Genomic DNA, 17,625 nt, shown 5'->3' with positions numbered 1-17,625 from the left:
AATTTGATTCTGCTTGTAAATTTACAGATTATAACAAAATAAAGCACACATTGTGACATTAAGCAATACACCTTTAACTGATCTAAAAGCCAGGTTTTACAGGTTTATTCTACATTATATCTTTGCACAGTCATATTATTTGTTTTTTATTTATTTCATTTGAACAAGCCTATATATATCTGAATAGCAGCAAAACCAATCACAGGCTTAATGAATTTACACTCTGGCATACTTTGCTCAAAGATATTTACAATTAAATATCATAATACTGTTAAAACTAACAAACATATTTTTCCTTACCTTACTATATCTTATTTAAAAAAGTTAACTCTGCTACATTTTAAGTTTATACTAAGATAGACGTACTATAAGATTCATTTAGTTTCAAAATAACAAATGAAGTTCTTGTAATATAAAACTTGTCAAAGTAATGACTTCAACAAAATTAATTTATTACCTTTATATTACATAAAAAAACAAAAATTTTCATTCTAATAAATAGAAGGTTATAAATTTACAATCCATATAAGGAAAAAAGAAGAGCTCTAACAAATAGATTGAACAAAACAAAATAATTATAGCTTACACACAATATATTTACAATTTTCTTTGCTTTAGAAAATTAGAACTTGTAAAACAAAAAATGCAGTTAATTGAATTTCATAGTTCTTGAAATAAGCAACAAACATACCACAGATTTACAGTTATGCTATAAATATATTGACAAGTTTTATATGTTCAGACTGAAAGTTTAAGTATTTGTAAAATTCAAATAAAAATTACAATAGGGAAAACTGAAAATAAGTGTTAATTATTTTATTACTTTATTCAAACAAGTGTTACAATTAAAAGTTTTAAACATTAACATTTCAGATATAGTTGTTTTTTATACATTATTTGAAGGGTAGGATAATTACACAGCTTGTTTTTAAACTTCTCTTAAAAAAAGGTTGGAAAGGACTAACCTACATCAACTTAGAACATAATTACCTCTTCTTGCTTGAGATAATATAACAGCTGAGACCCATCAAATTGTTTTCCTGAACCCCTATACAAAAAAGTAATTCATAATAAAGTTCAGTTATAAAAGTAATTGCAAACAGTAAGTTTACAAATGACCAGTACAATCATTAGAAGTTACCAAACAGGATAAACTACCTGTCATTCATTAGAGAAACATACTTACATATTTGGTATGGAATGTAATTCTATTTATCTAAATCTTTAAGTTTTTTTGTCTGTTATTCTACTATTGTGGTCCAATAAATAAATCACCTCACGGTTAAAACTTATAAAGTATCTATTCAAAGTCATAAAATTTTAGCAGTCTCCCTGAATGTTGATGGAGCAACTAATATTCCTTGAGAAACTAACCAATTCTTCCCAGAATTATTGTATTTATTTTGTACTTGGAGTGACTCACATTCTCTCTACTTTTCTTTAGTACAATATTTCCTTTTAAGTGTGCTCCACAAGAAGATCTTAATTTTTTCAAGTTAAAAGTTTTCCTTCTATTTCTCTAAAAAGAACAGAAAATGGACATTATGATGGTGATATCCTATCACTTTTGTAAGATTTTTCTCAAGACTTCATATGATGAGATTTTGTGTATATCTAATTATATAAACCATATTCAAGAACAAGCAAGAATAATTTCATATATTGCTTACTATAATAATTTTAAATTTTGCTATGTTTACATGGTGAAAGCCAAGATTTCTGTAGTTAAGTTTATGGATAAAAGAACAACAGTAGATGACAATTTCTACACATAAGTTATCTTGCCATGACTTATTAGGTCCAAGATTTACATAATGTTGCCAAATAGCTCCGTAACGATTGCCCTAGTTTACATAATGCAAATTGTATATCCACTGCACAGTGTAAATAATTGTAGCACATTTGTAAACACTATAATTTTCTACACATTATACGTTTTTTTCCCACAATGATATGAAAGTTATTCATACAGTTCTGTTTTTAAAAACCAAAATTATCCTTATTTTATACCAATCATCTCCATCTGTAAGATTTACAGTTGAAGCATTTGCAATGTTTTGAGGCATTTTAAACTATTTTCAAATGTTTCAAGAAATGAGAAATAATTTAATTAATTTCCATGTACAGTATACAAACAGTAAATTCAAGAAAAGTTGAGCATGTTTAATGAATGCATATGAAGAATTACACAATGATACTTGACCAACCAAAGAAATGTGTATGTCACATATAAACTACAATGCATTCCAGATAGTACTAAGAATCAACTGTTTCTCTTATCTATAAACTGATACCACAGCAACAAAGAGAATGCTATGACAAAGTTTGTATTAACTTTATTACAGACTGGACACAACTTCTATAAAAGGAATAAGCAAGAAAATTAGAAACTCTGGGCAGAACTTTGATCTAAAGAGGATAATAAGAAATATATAAAAACAGGATTCCAACTTACCATCTTCAATCATAATCAATATTTGATTTATTTTTGGTTTTAGTTCTAAGAATTACAATGAGTCAACAAAATTCATCCAATTAAGTGACAGATCTTCTTATGAGTTGGATGAGCACACTATTTGGAGAATTATAAGAATACTAAAGAAATCTCTAAAAGCCCATGTTTAAAGCTATAAGTCAGTCTCTTGGCTGATTTAAAAAAAAAAACACTAATCCTGTTGCTGGAAGAAGAACTAACGCTGCTTGATCTAACTATGTCCAAACCCATAACAATGTTGAAAATGTCCAACACTTCCTGCTCAAACTCCTGGTAAGTAACTAACTATTACTATCTCTCCAAGATTCAAATAATACAATTAGAATTTGAATGTACAATGCTTAATATTAAAAAATTAATGAAAACTATATCTGAGAAATTTTAGTCAATGTGTTAATTAACAACTTACTAATAGTATTAACCCTATGGATATGAGTAGGAGTCATAGAGCATATCATAAAAGATGTACTTATATTCAAAATTTTCTTTAAGTATTATTTTATACATGTATGTTAATAAGTTTTCCATCATAGTGTATATCATTCAAATTTTAGTATTATACATTAGTTGCTTTTTTAGTTCGAAGGTATATATATATATATATAAAGAGAGAGATTAAATATTGATTTTTCTAGGACATGTAACACATCACCTTCTGAGTTTGGTCAGACTACAGTTTATTATGTCTATAATATAATATGTGTGGCTTCTTATGAATTAGAAACTCAAATTTCCAATATTGGAAAGCTATCACATATGATTTTTATCTTATATAAAAATCTCCTAGCATTTCTATTTACAACCTAAATTTTAACAAATCCACCATATTGGCTCCACCCATTATTTCACATTTGAGAAGACTGGTTTATCTACTCATACTTTTGTATATCAACAATTTTACAACAAAATGAAAACTCAATTTCTTCTAACTAATTCTGTCACTCTTTCTAAGTTATTTATGAGATAAAACTTCTTATATCATTGGAAACTTTGAATCAAAGCTATTTCTAATTCAAAGAAATTGAATTTTTTAGCCCAAAACAAAATTTAGTTAGAATGCCAAGTAAATTGCAGTGGATATTTTGGGTATTGAAAAAATAATTTATAATTATATTATATTCCAAAATCCATATACAAAGTCGACATTTTTTTTATTTTTCCATGTCCATACATTACTTTGGTTGAGGCTTTCTACAAAGCTTGCACATCTGACTCATCATTCAAACAATGACATTGTAACAAAGTGGCAGAGATTATTATATTTTATCTCACTTTTATAAAGTACTTAAGATAATTCTTGCTACAATCAATGTACTGTAAAGAAGCTAATAAATTCTACTATACTGTTTTCAGGGTCAGGATATTAATTAAGACTCTAAGAAACATCCAGTTATCAACTTGTTGTATCAGCCAGATTTTCTACAAAGTCATAATAAAAGCATCTTATAATATTTCAGACAATTTTCATTGAAACCATTATACTGTCAACAAGTTAATAAATCCTACTCCACTTTGTTCCCAAAGCAGGAAAAAGACAGACAAAAGACATTTTGTTTTGTCCAGTTTCTAAGTCAGTTCCTAAGAATAAAAGTACTAGAAAAAATAAATGTGAAAAGCATAAACTCTGACCAGAGGTTCTTTTTAAACTAGGTAACCAGTACTAACAATACTATACATTTTATTTTGCACTTTGCAACCTTTATTTTCATTATACACTTATAAGTTATTAACGTCTTACAACCTGAAGAACCAAGTTTAAAGTTACAGTAAAGAAAATAACAAATATACAAAGATTACTAAAAAGTTATTAACGTCTTACAACCTGAAGAACCAAGTTTAGGGTTACAGTAAAGAAAATAACAAATATACAAAGATTACTAAAAAGAGTATTTGATATTTAATTAAGAAGTTCTTATTTTTCTTTTTTTATTCACTACTACAAAGTGAAAAAAAAATTAAATAGAAACTTGTTAGGTATCCTAAGGATAAAAATAATAGTTGAACACTTCATGAGTTATACTAGCTAGCAGGTGTGCATTATGATATATGATACAGTAACATGAGCTGCATGTTAGTGTCATAATTTTCAGTTTATGGTAAGGTATTTTTAGCCAGACACAGTTCAAAGGTCAAGAAAACAAATTAATAGGTATAAATGTATATTGTTACAAGAATTAAGCTAGTTAGAATAACCATCTGTGGCTTCCTATTACAATCTGCAGTCATTCTAGAACAAAAGAAAGGGTAAGTTAGACTTATTTCCAATGAGAATGGTCAAATCAATTAACACCACATAGAGTTAGGATATCTAAGAGGTTTTAGAAATTTTGCAAATGAAATTTGAGATTTTTATATGAAGAAAAGTATTTTTTATTTGAATGTGAAAATCACTTTGGGCGTAGACTAATAAAGAAACAAAGACACTATGTATTCATAGACAATTCTTTTCTTAATTTATTGACAACGCTTCACTAGAAAAACTTATTTTTTTGTATAACACAGAATCACATTTAGGGACAACAAATGACCTGTTGGTCCTCCTCAGTTGTCCCATCCTGTAAATCAAACTAAAACTATTAAGTACAAAATAAAATTTATAGCCAGCCCTTATGATTCATACATCTGTCAAGCTGTCTTTTAAACTCACTCATATTTACTGCCTCCATAGCATCTGAAGGCAACCCATAGGCCAACCACCCAGTTTAAAAAATAAACTTGTCTTAGCTGAAGAAAGCTTCTACCCTGTCTAAATCTATATTTTTGTTCCCTAGTTCTGTGAAGTATAAAAAGTGTTGATGCATCAAAATTATCAATTCCTTTTACAGTCTTAAATACTTCAATTTGATCCCTTCTAACTCTCGTCTTTTTAAGAGAAAACAATTTTAAGGGTCTTCATCTCTCCTCCTATGACAACCCTTCCATTCCAGGTACCATTTTGGTTATCCTCCTCTGAGCTCTTTCCAATAATTCAACATCTTTCCTAAGGTAAGGATCCCAAGACTGAACTCAATACTCCAAATGTGTCCAACCAGTGACGTATACCTTTAGACTAGTATTCAATATTTCTGTAGATACAACCTAAAATCCTATTTGGCCTACAGATACTGCTTGGATGGCTTAAAAGACTGATCCAACCATTACACCAAGATCCGTTTCTTTCATGACACTGTTAAGGTTATTCCCATACAAATTATGATAACTTACATGCAATAACTTGCATTTATAGTACTTAAAACCATCTGCCTTTTATTTGCCAAACTCACTAAATCATGTAAACCCTTTTGTAACACAACAGCATCCTTTTCACAGCAAAGAATACCCAGACCCTAATATCAGTAGTAAATCTAAGTAACTTACTGACCATCTCATCATCTATATCATTAATGTAAATCAAAAAGAAAAATGGTCCTAAGACTTGGCTCTGAAAGTACACCACTTGCAATGTTCAGTCTGACTGAACTCCATTAGTAACAGCCCTCTGGTTTCTTCCATAAAGCCACTCTTCTATCCAGTTAGTTAACTTATCCTACATACCTACAGAGATAGTTTCTTTACAAACCTTTATGTGGCACTTTGTCAAATAAAAATCCAAATACAACAAAACTACACCCCTTACCTTCATCTACATATGCAGTAACATTTTGAAAAGATTTGAGAGGCAAGATTTTCCCTCAGTAAAATCATATTGACTATCCAAAAAATTCTACATTTTACTAAATAATTTTGCAAAGTATTTTTTATCAGACTTTCCAAAACTTTTCCCACAACTGATATAAGAATAATACGCCTAATATTAGGACAACTTGTATTACCTCCCAAAAATAACCAGGCTCTCTGAGGAAAATGTTTTAATCATGGGAAGTAATTTGCCAACAGTTAATGACAAAAGTTACATGCAGGTAATAAATGAAAATCAATAAAAAGTTCTTAATTAAACACACTTCTCAAAACTCTTCTTGGTTAGAGGATTTAGCAAAAAAAACAGAATGTTGTCATTTCCAGCTAGAGGCCAACCTTGCCATTTCCTTCAATTGCCAAGAGAAGTAGTCGCTCTCAAACCAGGTGGCTTGGGCCTCATTCCCTTTCACTTTTAACCAACCTCTCCCATTCGATGATTAAAAAGACGTGTAAAACACTTGTAATATTTACTGAAATTCTGCTAAATTTTGTGAAAAAACAGATCCTATATTAAATATTAGTAGTATCAAAAACTATAATGACTTTAAAAGAAAAGAATATGGTCACATGATCAGTCATTTGAACCAAGCTTGTGTGGGAAGAGTTAAATAATTTAATGGATACGATAGAAAGTTCAAAGGAAGGACAGTAACAAACTCAGATTGAAGATTTAATAGTTTTAACAGTGAAAGATTTTAAAATACCTTCAGTTATTTTGATATAGTCAAGTATCTTAATATATGGCATTAAATTGTTGTTTGTGTTCTGAATCTCAGTTTTTGAGTCAATTATTCATTTTAATTGCAAGTTTCTTCAAGTTAATGACTTGTGTACTCTACTTGCAACTGTAAATATGGATTTTAAATAAACCTATTGCAAACTAGATTTAGCTCAAACTCTAACTGACTAGACCACATGGTGTTCACTTTTCACATAATCATACTATGATTTTTATAAACTTTTGATAGCAAAATGTTTCAAAATATAAAGATAACCATTAAATATGATGAGAAAAGCGAAGAGAAAATGTAATATAATATATAAAATTTGGGTTTTTTGTAAAGACACACAAAAATATCTTAAATTTTTAAAAAATCCTCACCTTATCAGAGATTTAATTTATCAAATACAAGATGTTTAGAAACAAAATTGGAAAAAATAAAATTTCAATACATTTTGGAACTATAACATGTTTATATCACTGTCACCTTTATTTCAGAATTCATGAAAAAAATCACAATAATTAATTCAGGAAAACAAGAAAAATATTATATGCCACACTAAACAAAATTTATCGGGCTTATTTATAAGTCACATAAAAAAAGAAAATATCTTATTGGTAGATTCATACACCACCTACAAATAAATAAAGGAATAGAAAAAGAGAGAAAAACTAGTTCAGGTCCTACACTTAATTAAAAAAATACAGAAAAACTTCTAATGTTCAAAAAAGAAAAAGATCAGAAATACAACAACAAAACTTCCATACTATTTATGAAAAAAATCAGAGATCGATGAAGCTTCAGACAAAAATATTTAATGAATTTGTAAATAAACAAGTTATTTTGAAATATTTATTTGGCCTACCCATATATAGTTCCAGCAATTGAACAGCATTTGAATTCCATGATATTCCTAGTGAGAGTACCAGTCTTGTCAGAAAAAACAAATTTAACCTGGCCCAGTTCTTCATTAAGATTTGATGTCCTGGCCATTGCTGGAGTGTCTGTTTCTTCATAATACATCTCAGTATCCTGACAAAAAAAAGGTTAAAAAGTCAATGCATTTAAAGCTTCATATTTACTTTATATATATTCTGTTAAAATAATTTTTTTTCTACAAATTAACCTCAACCCTATGGACATGAAAGAGGTCAAAGAGCATGTCATTGCATCTGTAGACTTCTATTCAAATTTTATTCAATCTATTTTACAAATGCATGTCAATAAGTTTGGAATCTAACTGTTGACTGTAATTTTAGTATTATTCATCAGCTGATTTTTAAAGTTTAAAGTAAATTTAAAAAGAAAAATCAGTTTTTGTATGTCATTTGGTAGTCTTCTTTGGGGTCTTGTTGGATTTATTTTTAAGACACTTACAACACAATGAATATAGCTTCTTATGAATTAGAACCTCAAATTTCTGAAACTGGCTAACTAGAATGTAAAATAAGAATCTTCCACCTTTTCCAATTGCTGAGATATCTCAATACTTAGTGAATCCACCATACTGACTCTGCCAACCACTTCTGAAGTTGACAAGACTAGATTATCTACTCACACTTTTGTACATCAAAAACTTTATAACCAACTGAACACTCCACATTTATTCTACCTAATCCTGTCACTCTCCCTAAGTTCTTTACAAGAGAAAAATCTCTTATATTATATCGTTAAAAACTTTGAAGTATTACAATCAAGGCTATTTCCCAAAATGAAATTGAACTTTTAGGTTAAAATACAATTTAGTTAGGAAGCCTGGTAAATTACAGTGGATTTTTTAAGCAATGGTGCAGTAACTTACAATTTTTTGATATTCCAAAATCCATATATAGTCTATAAAGATTATTTTTTTCTATGTCCACACACAAATTTGGTTGAGGCTTACAACAAAGTCTGCAAGTGCAACTCACAAGTGCAAACTGCAACTTTGTAGCATCATAAGTGGTAGAGATTATTGTTTCCCAAATATTTTTTTTATTATTTACTGCTGTTTTATGAAAAATTACTGACCTTTAAATATTTATTTGAAAATAATAATATAAATACATATGTAATGTGTGGTAGCCAAAATGTTACTGTATTTTGTAAATACTGGCACACTAGCACTAAGAGTAATAAGAGACCTGTACTTTGCTTTATTATAGATAAGCATAATTGTTTAATGAACATGTGTTATCTTCCTACTCATTTTCACTGAGGTAAAATAAAAACAAATTATACAAAACTAAAGAGTTGACAATTCAGAAAATGTTTGTTTATGTAAGAAAATTAAATGGCTTAAAAAAGTCAATGAAATACACTGGTAAATGTTACATTTACCAGTGAAAAACTGATCTTAACAAATGGAAAGGAACATCTTTACATACAAGTGTGTACATCAAGAAAGGTTTGTATTAAAATGTTTCAGTAAAAACAAAATTAAAATAAGGAAATAATGAAAACGTTTTAGAACATACTACTGTACACTCAAACATAAATAATTTATAAATAATTTGTTTCTAAATTGATAAGCAACAAGGCTATAAAAGTCAGAAACTCTAGCTCAACCAAAATGGATCATATTTATATTATTGGAAACTACACATCTATTAGTTACTGTGTAAGCATGGTAAAATAAATTATTTTCCACCTATACTAACAATAAATCTCAACCACCTAGGAGGTTAAATAACATCCAAATACGTAACAAGTTTATTGAATTGGACACAACTTTGAATAAAACCATATCTTACATACATTCTCTCATATTAAAAGAAACTCTTAGGAATTTTACTTTGACACTTAATGATCCATACTGAAAAAAATAGCACTATTTATTTTGTTTTGTCTGGTTCCTAAGTCAGCTTCTAACAACAAACTTTCTAACGAAAATAAGTGTGAAAACATAAGTATAAACTTTAACCATAAGTCCTTTGAAACTTTGTGATCAATATTAATAATATACATTTTATTTTGAACTTTGCAACCTTTATTTTCATTAAACTTTGATTACTTGTCTTACACTGGAGAATCAAGTATAATGTTATAGTAAAGAAAATTAACAGAAAAAATATAAAGCTTTACTGAAGTGCATGTTTGATATTTAATTATGATTTTTTTTTTTTTTTTTGTTTCCTTTATTTATTATTATAAAAGTATCTAAAATGTAAAAACTAGAAACACATTAGGTAAAATAAGGGAAAAATAATATAAATCTTCATGTGAGTAACTTGTGCATTGCATTATTTGATAGGGTAATATGAGCTGCACATGCACAATGTAATTTTGAACTTTGATCAGGGTATTTCTAGTCAGACATGATTTGAAGGTTAATAAAACAAAAAAATTAATAAATAGATATATAGTGTTACAAGAATGAAGCTATTTAAAATAAACCTCTATGGTTTCCTATTACAATTTACAATAATTCTAGAGCAAAAGAAGAAATAATTTAGACTTCCTAATTTTCATAATGGTTACGAGGGTCAGTAAAATCAACTAATACCATATAGAGTACAAAAAATAGTACAGAAAGTTTTACTAGAAAAAAATATCAGTTAAAATGTATTTAGAAGGTTTTTGAGATTATGCAAATGAAATTTGAGATTGTTTAGGGGAAGAGAAGTGTTTTAATTTTAACATAAAAATAACTTTGCACTTGGATTAGTTAAAAAAAAAGACTAATTTTATTCACTGACAATTTGTTTTTTAGTTTATTAAAAACACTTCATTAAAAAAATCTGATTTTTTGTATGTAAAAGACTTGTAATGTTTTAGAAAGTCTTCCAAAGTTTGTGAAGATATACATACTATATTAAAGTTAGTAGTATCAAAACTATAACAACTTTAAACAAGCACACAATGGTAATGTGGTCAGTAAATTTTCTCCATTGAGTATATAAAGTACTTGTAATATCTAGTAATACATCAAAATAGGTGATCTGTAAAAAAGGTTTTTATTATTATTTGTTGTTTATTGAAGTTTAAAGGTGTAAAGTATAAATGCCTATCTGGGCCAAGAGTATTTTTGACAATATTTATAGAAACACATTAATTTGTAAGTTTTGTAAAACATCAAGTAAATGTAGCTTTTACTGAAATAAACTGTAAAATGTTTTATTAAATGTAACAATTGTGTGTTTTATGCTATGTATCAGAAATGTGAAGCTATGTATATTTTGGCATTTTAAAAATAGCACGTTAGGTTAATTAAACATATATTTCTGTAAATTTCAGTTATCCAATTTTCAATCTATAAATTGTGTTTGATTCAGTCTTTCTTCATTCAGTGACTATCAATGTCTATCTATTCCTTATTAACATCATACCAATGACTACACATGCTTCATCACAGCAGCACTGACTAACTTTCTCTTGGCTTTCTCAGCTGGCTTGGGGGTGGCATCCATCACTCTCATCAAAAACAACATGCTAGCACTTCTTAACATATTCTTTTAAGCCAATTGGCTAACTAATACCACAGCTCTCTTTGTGATAAATGAAGAGAAATAAGTTTCTGACCACACTGGGTTATCTTTCAAATCTCCAACCACTTTGGGACCAGAAAGAGTTCAAATCTAAGTACAATGTTTGGTAGTTGTTCATGAACTCCATTGCTCTGGTTTCACTAGCATTTGATGTTAATTATAAAACCAAATATGCTGAACATTTTTTTTAAAGTGCAGAAGCTGCAAGGTTTGTTTGTTTTTTACCAAAAAATTGTGACTTGATGATGAAAACAAATAAATGGGAAAGACAAACTTTAATATCTTATATTCAAAATCTAAGTTTTACTTTGTTTGAATTATATAAAGTAGATATTGAAAACAGTTCTTTGAAAAACACACTACTATTTCATCATTCAAGCCCTTACAGCTCAAGACTGGTTTTTCTTATAAAATTAGAATATTTCTTCATTTCTAATAAAAAAAATGACTAATTAATACCAAAAGAATTGTACTCACTAGAAAGCAACACAGATTAAAGAAAATTATGAAATATCTGTACACTAAATCTAAAAACTATTGTTCTCACCATACAATATAGTTTCTACAATTTGGAAATAGTAAATGCAAACACTAAACTACATAAACATCCACAGTGTATACATCTGTATTTTTAAGAGAAGTTTATTATGTCTATACTTTTATTTACCAAAAAAAATGTCTTTGGATTGATAGGATCAAACCTGCACATCAATACGATCTTGAAATCCTGCTGAAAAACAAATGTATTCTACCTAGAAAATGGTACTAAAAAGTTTGCGCACACAACCAAACATGTATCAACAAACAGGAGACCAATGCACTATACAAGTCTTGAGATAATGACCAAAACTTAACTTCTGAAGTTGACATCGAAGCTCTCATTTTTGTAAGTAAAGCATTGTTGGAGCTTAAGAGTATAAGGTCAATGTACAGTTTTGAATGAAGACAAGAAATAAAATTTGCATTTTTTAGTTATTAAGATAATATAGTACATGACAAACTCTTCCCCTAACGATCATGTTCTTAAAATTTTAAATTTAGCTGTGCAAATTATTTTAAACAGCCATGAATAATACCTAACATGCATGTGCTAGTCATATATTTATCAGGAAGCAAATTTTCAACCAGATATAACAGTTAGGATTTTTTGTGTAAAACTACATCCAGTACTGTTACACTCAGAGAAAGTTTCTATATTATTCCTCAATATAACTTACATAACAAGATTCTTGGTTATTTAAATTCCTGCAGAGGTTGGTATAATAAACTTCATTAGTCTGTATTGGTTTAAATCACATGGACTAAACCATGAATCCTTCAGTACAAATCCTCAAAATTACTGCTATGTTGCAAAGGAACTAAATATAATCCTTGAATATGGATCTTTTAAAGTACTTTCTGATTTAAGATGTTTAATCAATAACAGAATAATGTAAATTTTATTAAAATGACCCAAGTTTAAAAAAATAGATACAGCTATGTTCAAAAATCATATTCACAGATACCCAAAAAAAACTACATAAAAAACAGGACTTACCATGTTTATAAAAATAGCTTGAATGAAACGAACAACCTCTAGAGTTACCTGAAGACTGATGGGTATCAAGTTGTTGTACAGAACAATGAAAGTTAAGAATGTATACCCAAAGTTTATGCTGCTTAAATCTGTAAAAAATAATTGTGAACAGTATGTTTTGAGTTCACTACTAAATGAAACTAACATATGATTACAGAGCAATTAAAAATCATTAAAGATTACAAATATCATTCACTCTTACTTCTTACATCAATAAATCTACATTATAACACTGAAATCTTCTTGAAAAGGTGTTAATCCTACAATACAAGCATCCACACAGTTATGTTAAACTTATATTATGGGACAATTAATAATAATAATAATAAAGGTTTAACAAATGCATAATCAAACAAAATGTTATTTTACTTTTGAAAAAAATTATGTATACTACTTATAAATATCAATGCCATAATAAATAACTGAAATATGATTAAACTTATCAATATAAAAACATTATAAACTGCCTGTTTTAAACTAAAACACTATAACTATAATAAAATGTGGCTGAACAACATAATAAAATGGATACAATAAGGGTGTCACAGACTGAATGACTGAAAAATCTATATTTTAATATTACCAGAAATATTAAGGACATGCTCTAATTTATTAAGAAGTATTACAACACTAGAAGTAATCAGTATGCTACAATTACCTCAAATCTAAATATCTCTACACATATATAAAGCAGAGCTGTGTAATGCAATTAAGAGCATTTGTTACTTTTGAAAATGTATGAAAACATGCACATTCATTGGATATTAACTAAATACAAGAAACATTATGCAAGTACTTCTCCTGTGTTTATTTTGTAATACTAGAAATATGTGAAATGTTACACTATTTGCCTTACATTTACTCTATACTACTAGGATGTTTCAACAATAATCACTTTGTATCCCAATAAATACACAAAAATAGTTTTTGTCTTGATCTATGTTTATGTATAATTGGAAATATGTTATAGCAATGGTTGCTTTATACCACAGTACATCATAAGAAATAAATTATACCCAAGCTTTAACTATGTTTATTATGTATTACTTAAGACATAATGTAACAAACTTTGCCTAATGCTGACGTTATACTGATATATTTTTATAGCGAGTATTTCACTATTATCAAAGTTTTTTAGTTTCAAGAAAGCACAACTCCTCCTCACTTCTTGAACAAGCAGTCAGGCTCAAGGAGGTGCAGCTAAGGAAACCAGTATAGGGTTACAATGGTAACTTACAATGGTAAGAGAGAAAGCAGAGTAAAAAAAGTTGTAAAGTACTTACTCTAGCAAAATGGTAATGATCATAACCCACCAGGAAGACTAACAGGTAAGTTCAAGAACCACCGTCAGTCACCTGAAGTTGGTCTTTCCAGTCCTGGTTCCGGGTTATGTGTCATTATGGCCAGTACTAAAAGGTAAAGTAATAAAAGTGTTAAATGATATGCAGCAAAAGTGTAATAACAACTACAAAGTTGTAAGGTATTTACTCTAGCAAAATGGTAATGATCATAACCCACCAGGAAGACTAACAGGTAAGTATAAGAATCACCGTCAGTCACCTGAAGTTGGTCTTTCCAGTCCTGGTTCCGGGTTATGTGTCATTATGGCCAGTACTAAAAGGTAAAGTAATAAAAGTGTTAAATGATATGCAGCAAAAGTGTAATAACAACTACAAAGTTGTAAAGGACTTCCTGTAGCAGAATGGTAATGATCATAACCCACCAGGAAGACTAACAGGTAAGTATAAGAATCACCGTCAGTCACCTGAAGTTGGTCTTTCCAGTCCTGGTTCCGGGTTATGTGTCATTATGGCCAGTACTAAAAGATAAAGTAATAAAAGTGTCAAATGACATGCAGCAAAAGTGTAATAACAACTCGCCAGGATGACTAACGAGTAGTTCAAACAGCAGCGTTAGTCACCTGAAGTTGGTCTTTCCAGTCCTGGTGTCGAGTTATTTAATGTTCTGGCCATTTTCCAATGTCAAATTGAACTAGAGAGAATGAAATTGTAAAAAGGAAATCACAATTAAAAAGGAATAATGATTAAATATGCAACACTTAAATGAGATTAAAAAGATTTATGGCCATTAAAAAACTAAAAACTTTATCAAGGTGGACAGTGTTACCATCACCAATAACACTGTCCAATGTTACAGATAAACCCTGGGAAAAAACATGTTTAAAATAGTGCTGCCGTTGAGAATCGTAACGATGGCAAGAAAGTAAAATGTGGCTTATAGTGATTTGCGTGTTACACAAACTACACACTGGTGCATCAGTTCCAGATAAAAGAAAATGATGAGTTAAAAAACTGTGACTAATGCGTAGTCTAGTTAGAACAACTTCCTCCTTCCGAACCTTATGGAAGCTAGATGGCCAAAGCCCAATATAGGGTTTTATTTGAAAAGCTTCTTGTTGCGTTGCTCACTCCAAGTAAACTGCCAGCTGGCATGGAGCCGAGCCTTGAATACAAGACCATAGTCCATGTACGGAATAGACACAGTGGTGATAGTGCCGGAGCAGACAGATTTAGCTGCCGTGTCTGCAAGCTTGTTCCCGTGAATACCAGCATGGCCTGGTATCCAGAAAAACTGGATAGAAGTGGCAGTTAATGTAAAATGGGCCAGTCGGTTTTGAATATTAGCGAGAACAGGGTGTGAGCCAACGTGTAGCAATTCCATGGCCAGTATAGAACTAAGCGAGTCAGTATAAATAGTGCAGTTGGAGTACTGCTCAGCTTCAATATGATCCAGGGCAAGAGATATGGCATACAGTTCAGCAGTGAACACAGAAGCTGTAGAGGGGATTCTGCGCGCAACCACCGAACTGCAGCAAACCATAGCAGAGCCCACTGAATTACCTGATTTGGAACCATCTGTATAAATGATGTTCGAAAGATGTTCAGTAAATAAATCACGGTACTTCCAATCTGGAGTATCTGCCTTTTTCAGATGACTGAAAGAAAGGTCACATTTGGGGGCTGTAATAAGCCATGGTGGGATGGGTTGACATGTGGAATCTGCAATGTCATCCAAGGACAGACCCTAGTCATCCAAATGGACCTGGATGTGAAGGCCAAACGGAGCAATGGCAGATCGTCTGTTCTGAAAAAGTACAGCCCACCGAGGAAGGAAAACACATCCCCAGGTGGGATGCTGTGGTAAGGAACAAAGTTTTGAAGAATATAGTAAAGATAGTTGCAAACGGCGAAGGTGCAGAGAAGGTTCATGAGATTCAACGTATAAGCTTTGAACTGGAAAGGTGCAGAAAGCCCCAGTGCAGAGTCAAAATCCTTGGTGATGAATGGGGTCTAGCATCTTTAAGGCCGAGGGTCTGGCAGAGCCATAGACCATTGATCCATAGTCGAGTTTTGATCAAACAAGAGCACGATATACCTTTAACACAGAACATCGATCTGCTCCCCAACTTGTAGTAGAGAAGACACGGAGGATGTTCAGTGCTCTTGTGCATTTGACCCGTAGCTGCTTTAAGTGTGGTATAAAGGTCAGCCTACGGTCAAAGATAAGCCCCAAGAACTTGGTCTCAGGGACCACTGGCAGTGAAACTTCACCATTATGAAGTTCAGGATCAAGGTGAATACCCCGTTGGCAGCAAAAGTGCATGCAAATGGTTTTAGAGAGAGAGAAATTAAAACCGTTCACCATAGTCCACTTTAGTACACGATTAAAGGCAGTTTGTAGTTGCCGCTCAATGTATCTCATGTTCGACGACTAACATGAGATGTGAAAGTCGTCGACATACAGCCCATTCGCAATAGTGAAAGGGAGTTGTTCAGTGATGGCATTTATCTTTATACTGAAAAGTGTGACACTCAAAACACAGCCCTGAGGCCTCCAAGTTCCTGTACAAAAAAACGGGAAAGTGTGGAACCCACACGAACTTGGAATCTCCTGTCCATTAAAAAATTTTTAATAAACATGGGTAAATGGCCACGTAACCCATATGTATGGAGGTCTCGCAAAACGCCATACCTCCATGTTGTGTCGTAAGCCTTCTCAATGTCAAAGAATATTGATACAAGATGTTGGCATTTGAGAAAGGCTTCTCTGATTGACGCTTCAAGTCGAATTAGGTGGTCTGTGGTGGAGTGATGTCGTCGGAACCCACACTGGGTGGGCGAGAGGAGGTTGTTTGATTCGAGGAACCAAACAAAACAAGCATTAACCATCCTTTCTAAGGTCTTACAGAGACAGCTCGTCAAAGCAACTGGACGGTAGTTTGAAGGAATCTTGGGATCTTTCCCTGGCTTAGAGAAAAATAAAATAATAGCCTGGTGCCAGGCATCAGGAAAAACATTCTCCTGCCAGATCCGGTTAAAGACAATTAGAAGGACATCAAGCAGGATTCCACCACAGACGAGAATATCGTGGAAAACGTGTCAAGGTTTTAGGAATACACTGAGCAGCTACTTGTATAATACAGCCAGTTACCGCTGCCACACACTCGTCTATTGATGGCTGATTCACGATGGCAGGATCAAGTTCTGCGAGGGCAATGAAAGTGGACCAGTCTGCCTGATCCAGCTTCCACCGGGGCACGCAGGTAGGGTGGCATTGACCACGGCCAGTCTCTCTCAAAAGTATAGGAAAATGGTCACTGCCTAGCAGATGATTGTCAACCCTCCATGAAAAATGGGAGAATAATGAAGGGGAGCAAACTGAGAGATC

The 17,625-nt window shown here is 31.1% G+C and overlaps 1 protein-coding gene across 14 annotated transcripts in view; it reads right to left on the bottom strand.

The window, feature by feature from the left end:
• Positions 1-17,625, bottom strand: part of ATP8A (ATPase phospholipid transporting 8A1) — a 241,640-nt gene that overhangs the window by 132,783 nt on the left and 91,232 nt on the right. For all 14 annotated transcript variants that reach the window (XR_013014406.1, XM_076456687.1, XM_076456679.1 and 11 more), the window contains 3 exons: positions 12,898-13,025; positions 7,760-7,926; positions 991-1,048 (listed from right to left, as the gene is read on the bottom strand). Coding sequence is in view for 13 of the 14 variants with exons in the window: in XM_076456687.1 (XP_076312802.1) it covers positions 991-1,048; positions 7,760-7,926; positions 12,898-13,025 (353 nt within the window). In the remaining variant the exon portion in view is untranslated. The remainder of the gene's footprint in view (positions 1-990; positions 1,049-7,759; positions 7,927-12,897; positions 13,026-17,625) is intronic.

This window comes from Tachypleus tridentatus, chromosome 1 (assembly GCF_004210375.1).
Source record: "Tachypleus tridentatus isolate NWPU-2018 chromosome 1, ASM421037v1, whole genome shotgun sequence".
Lineage (NCBI taxonomy): Eukaryota > Metazoa > Arthropoda > Merostomata > Xiphosura > Limulidae > Tachypleus > Tachypleus tridentatus.
This window is presented reverse-complemented; position numbering and strand designations above follow the sequence as displayed.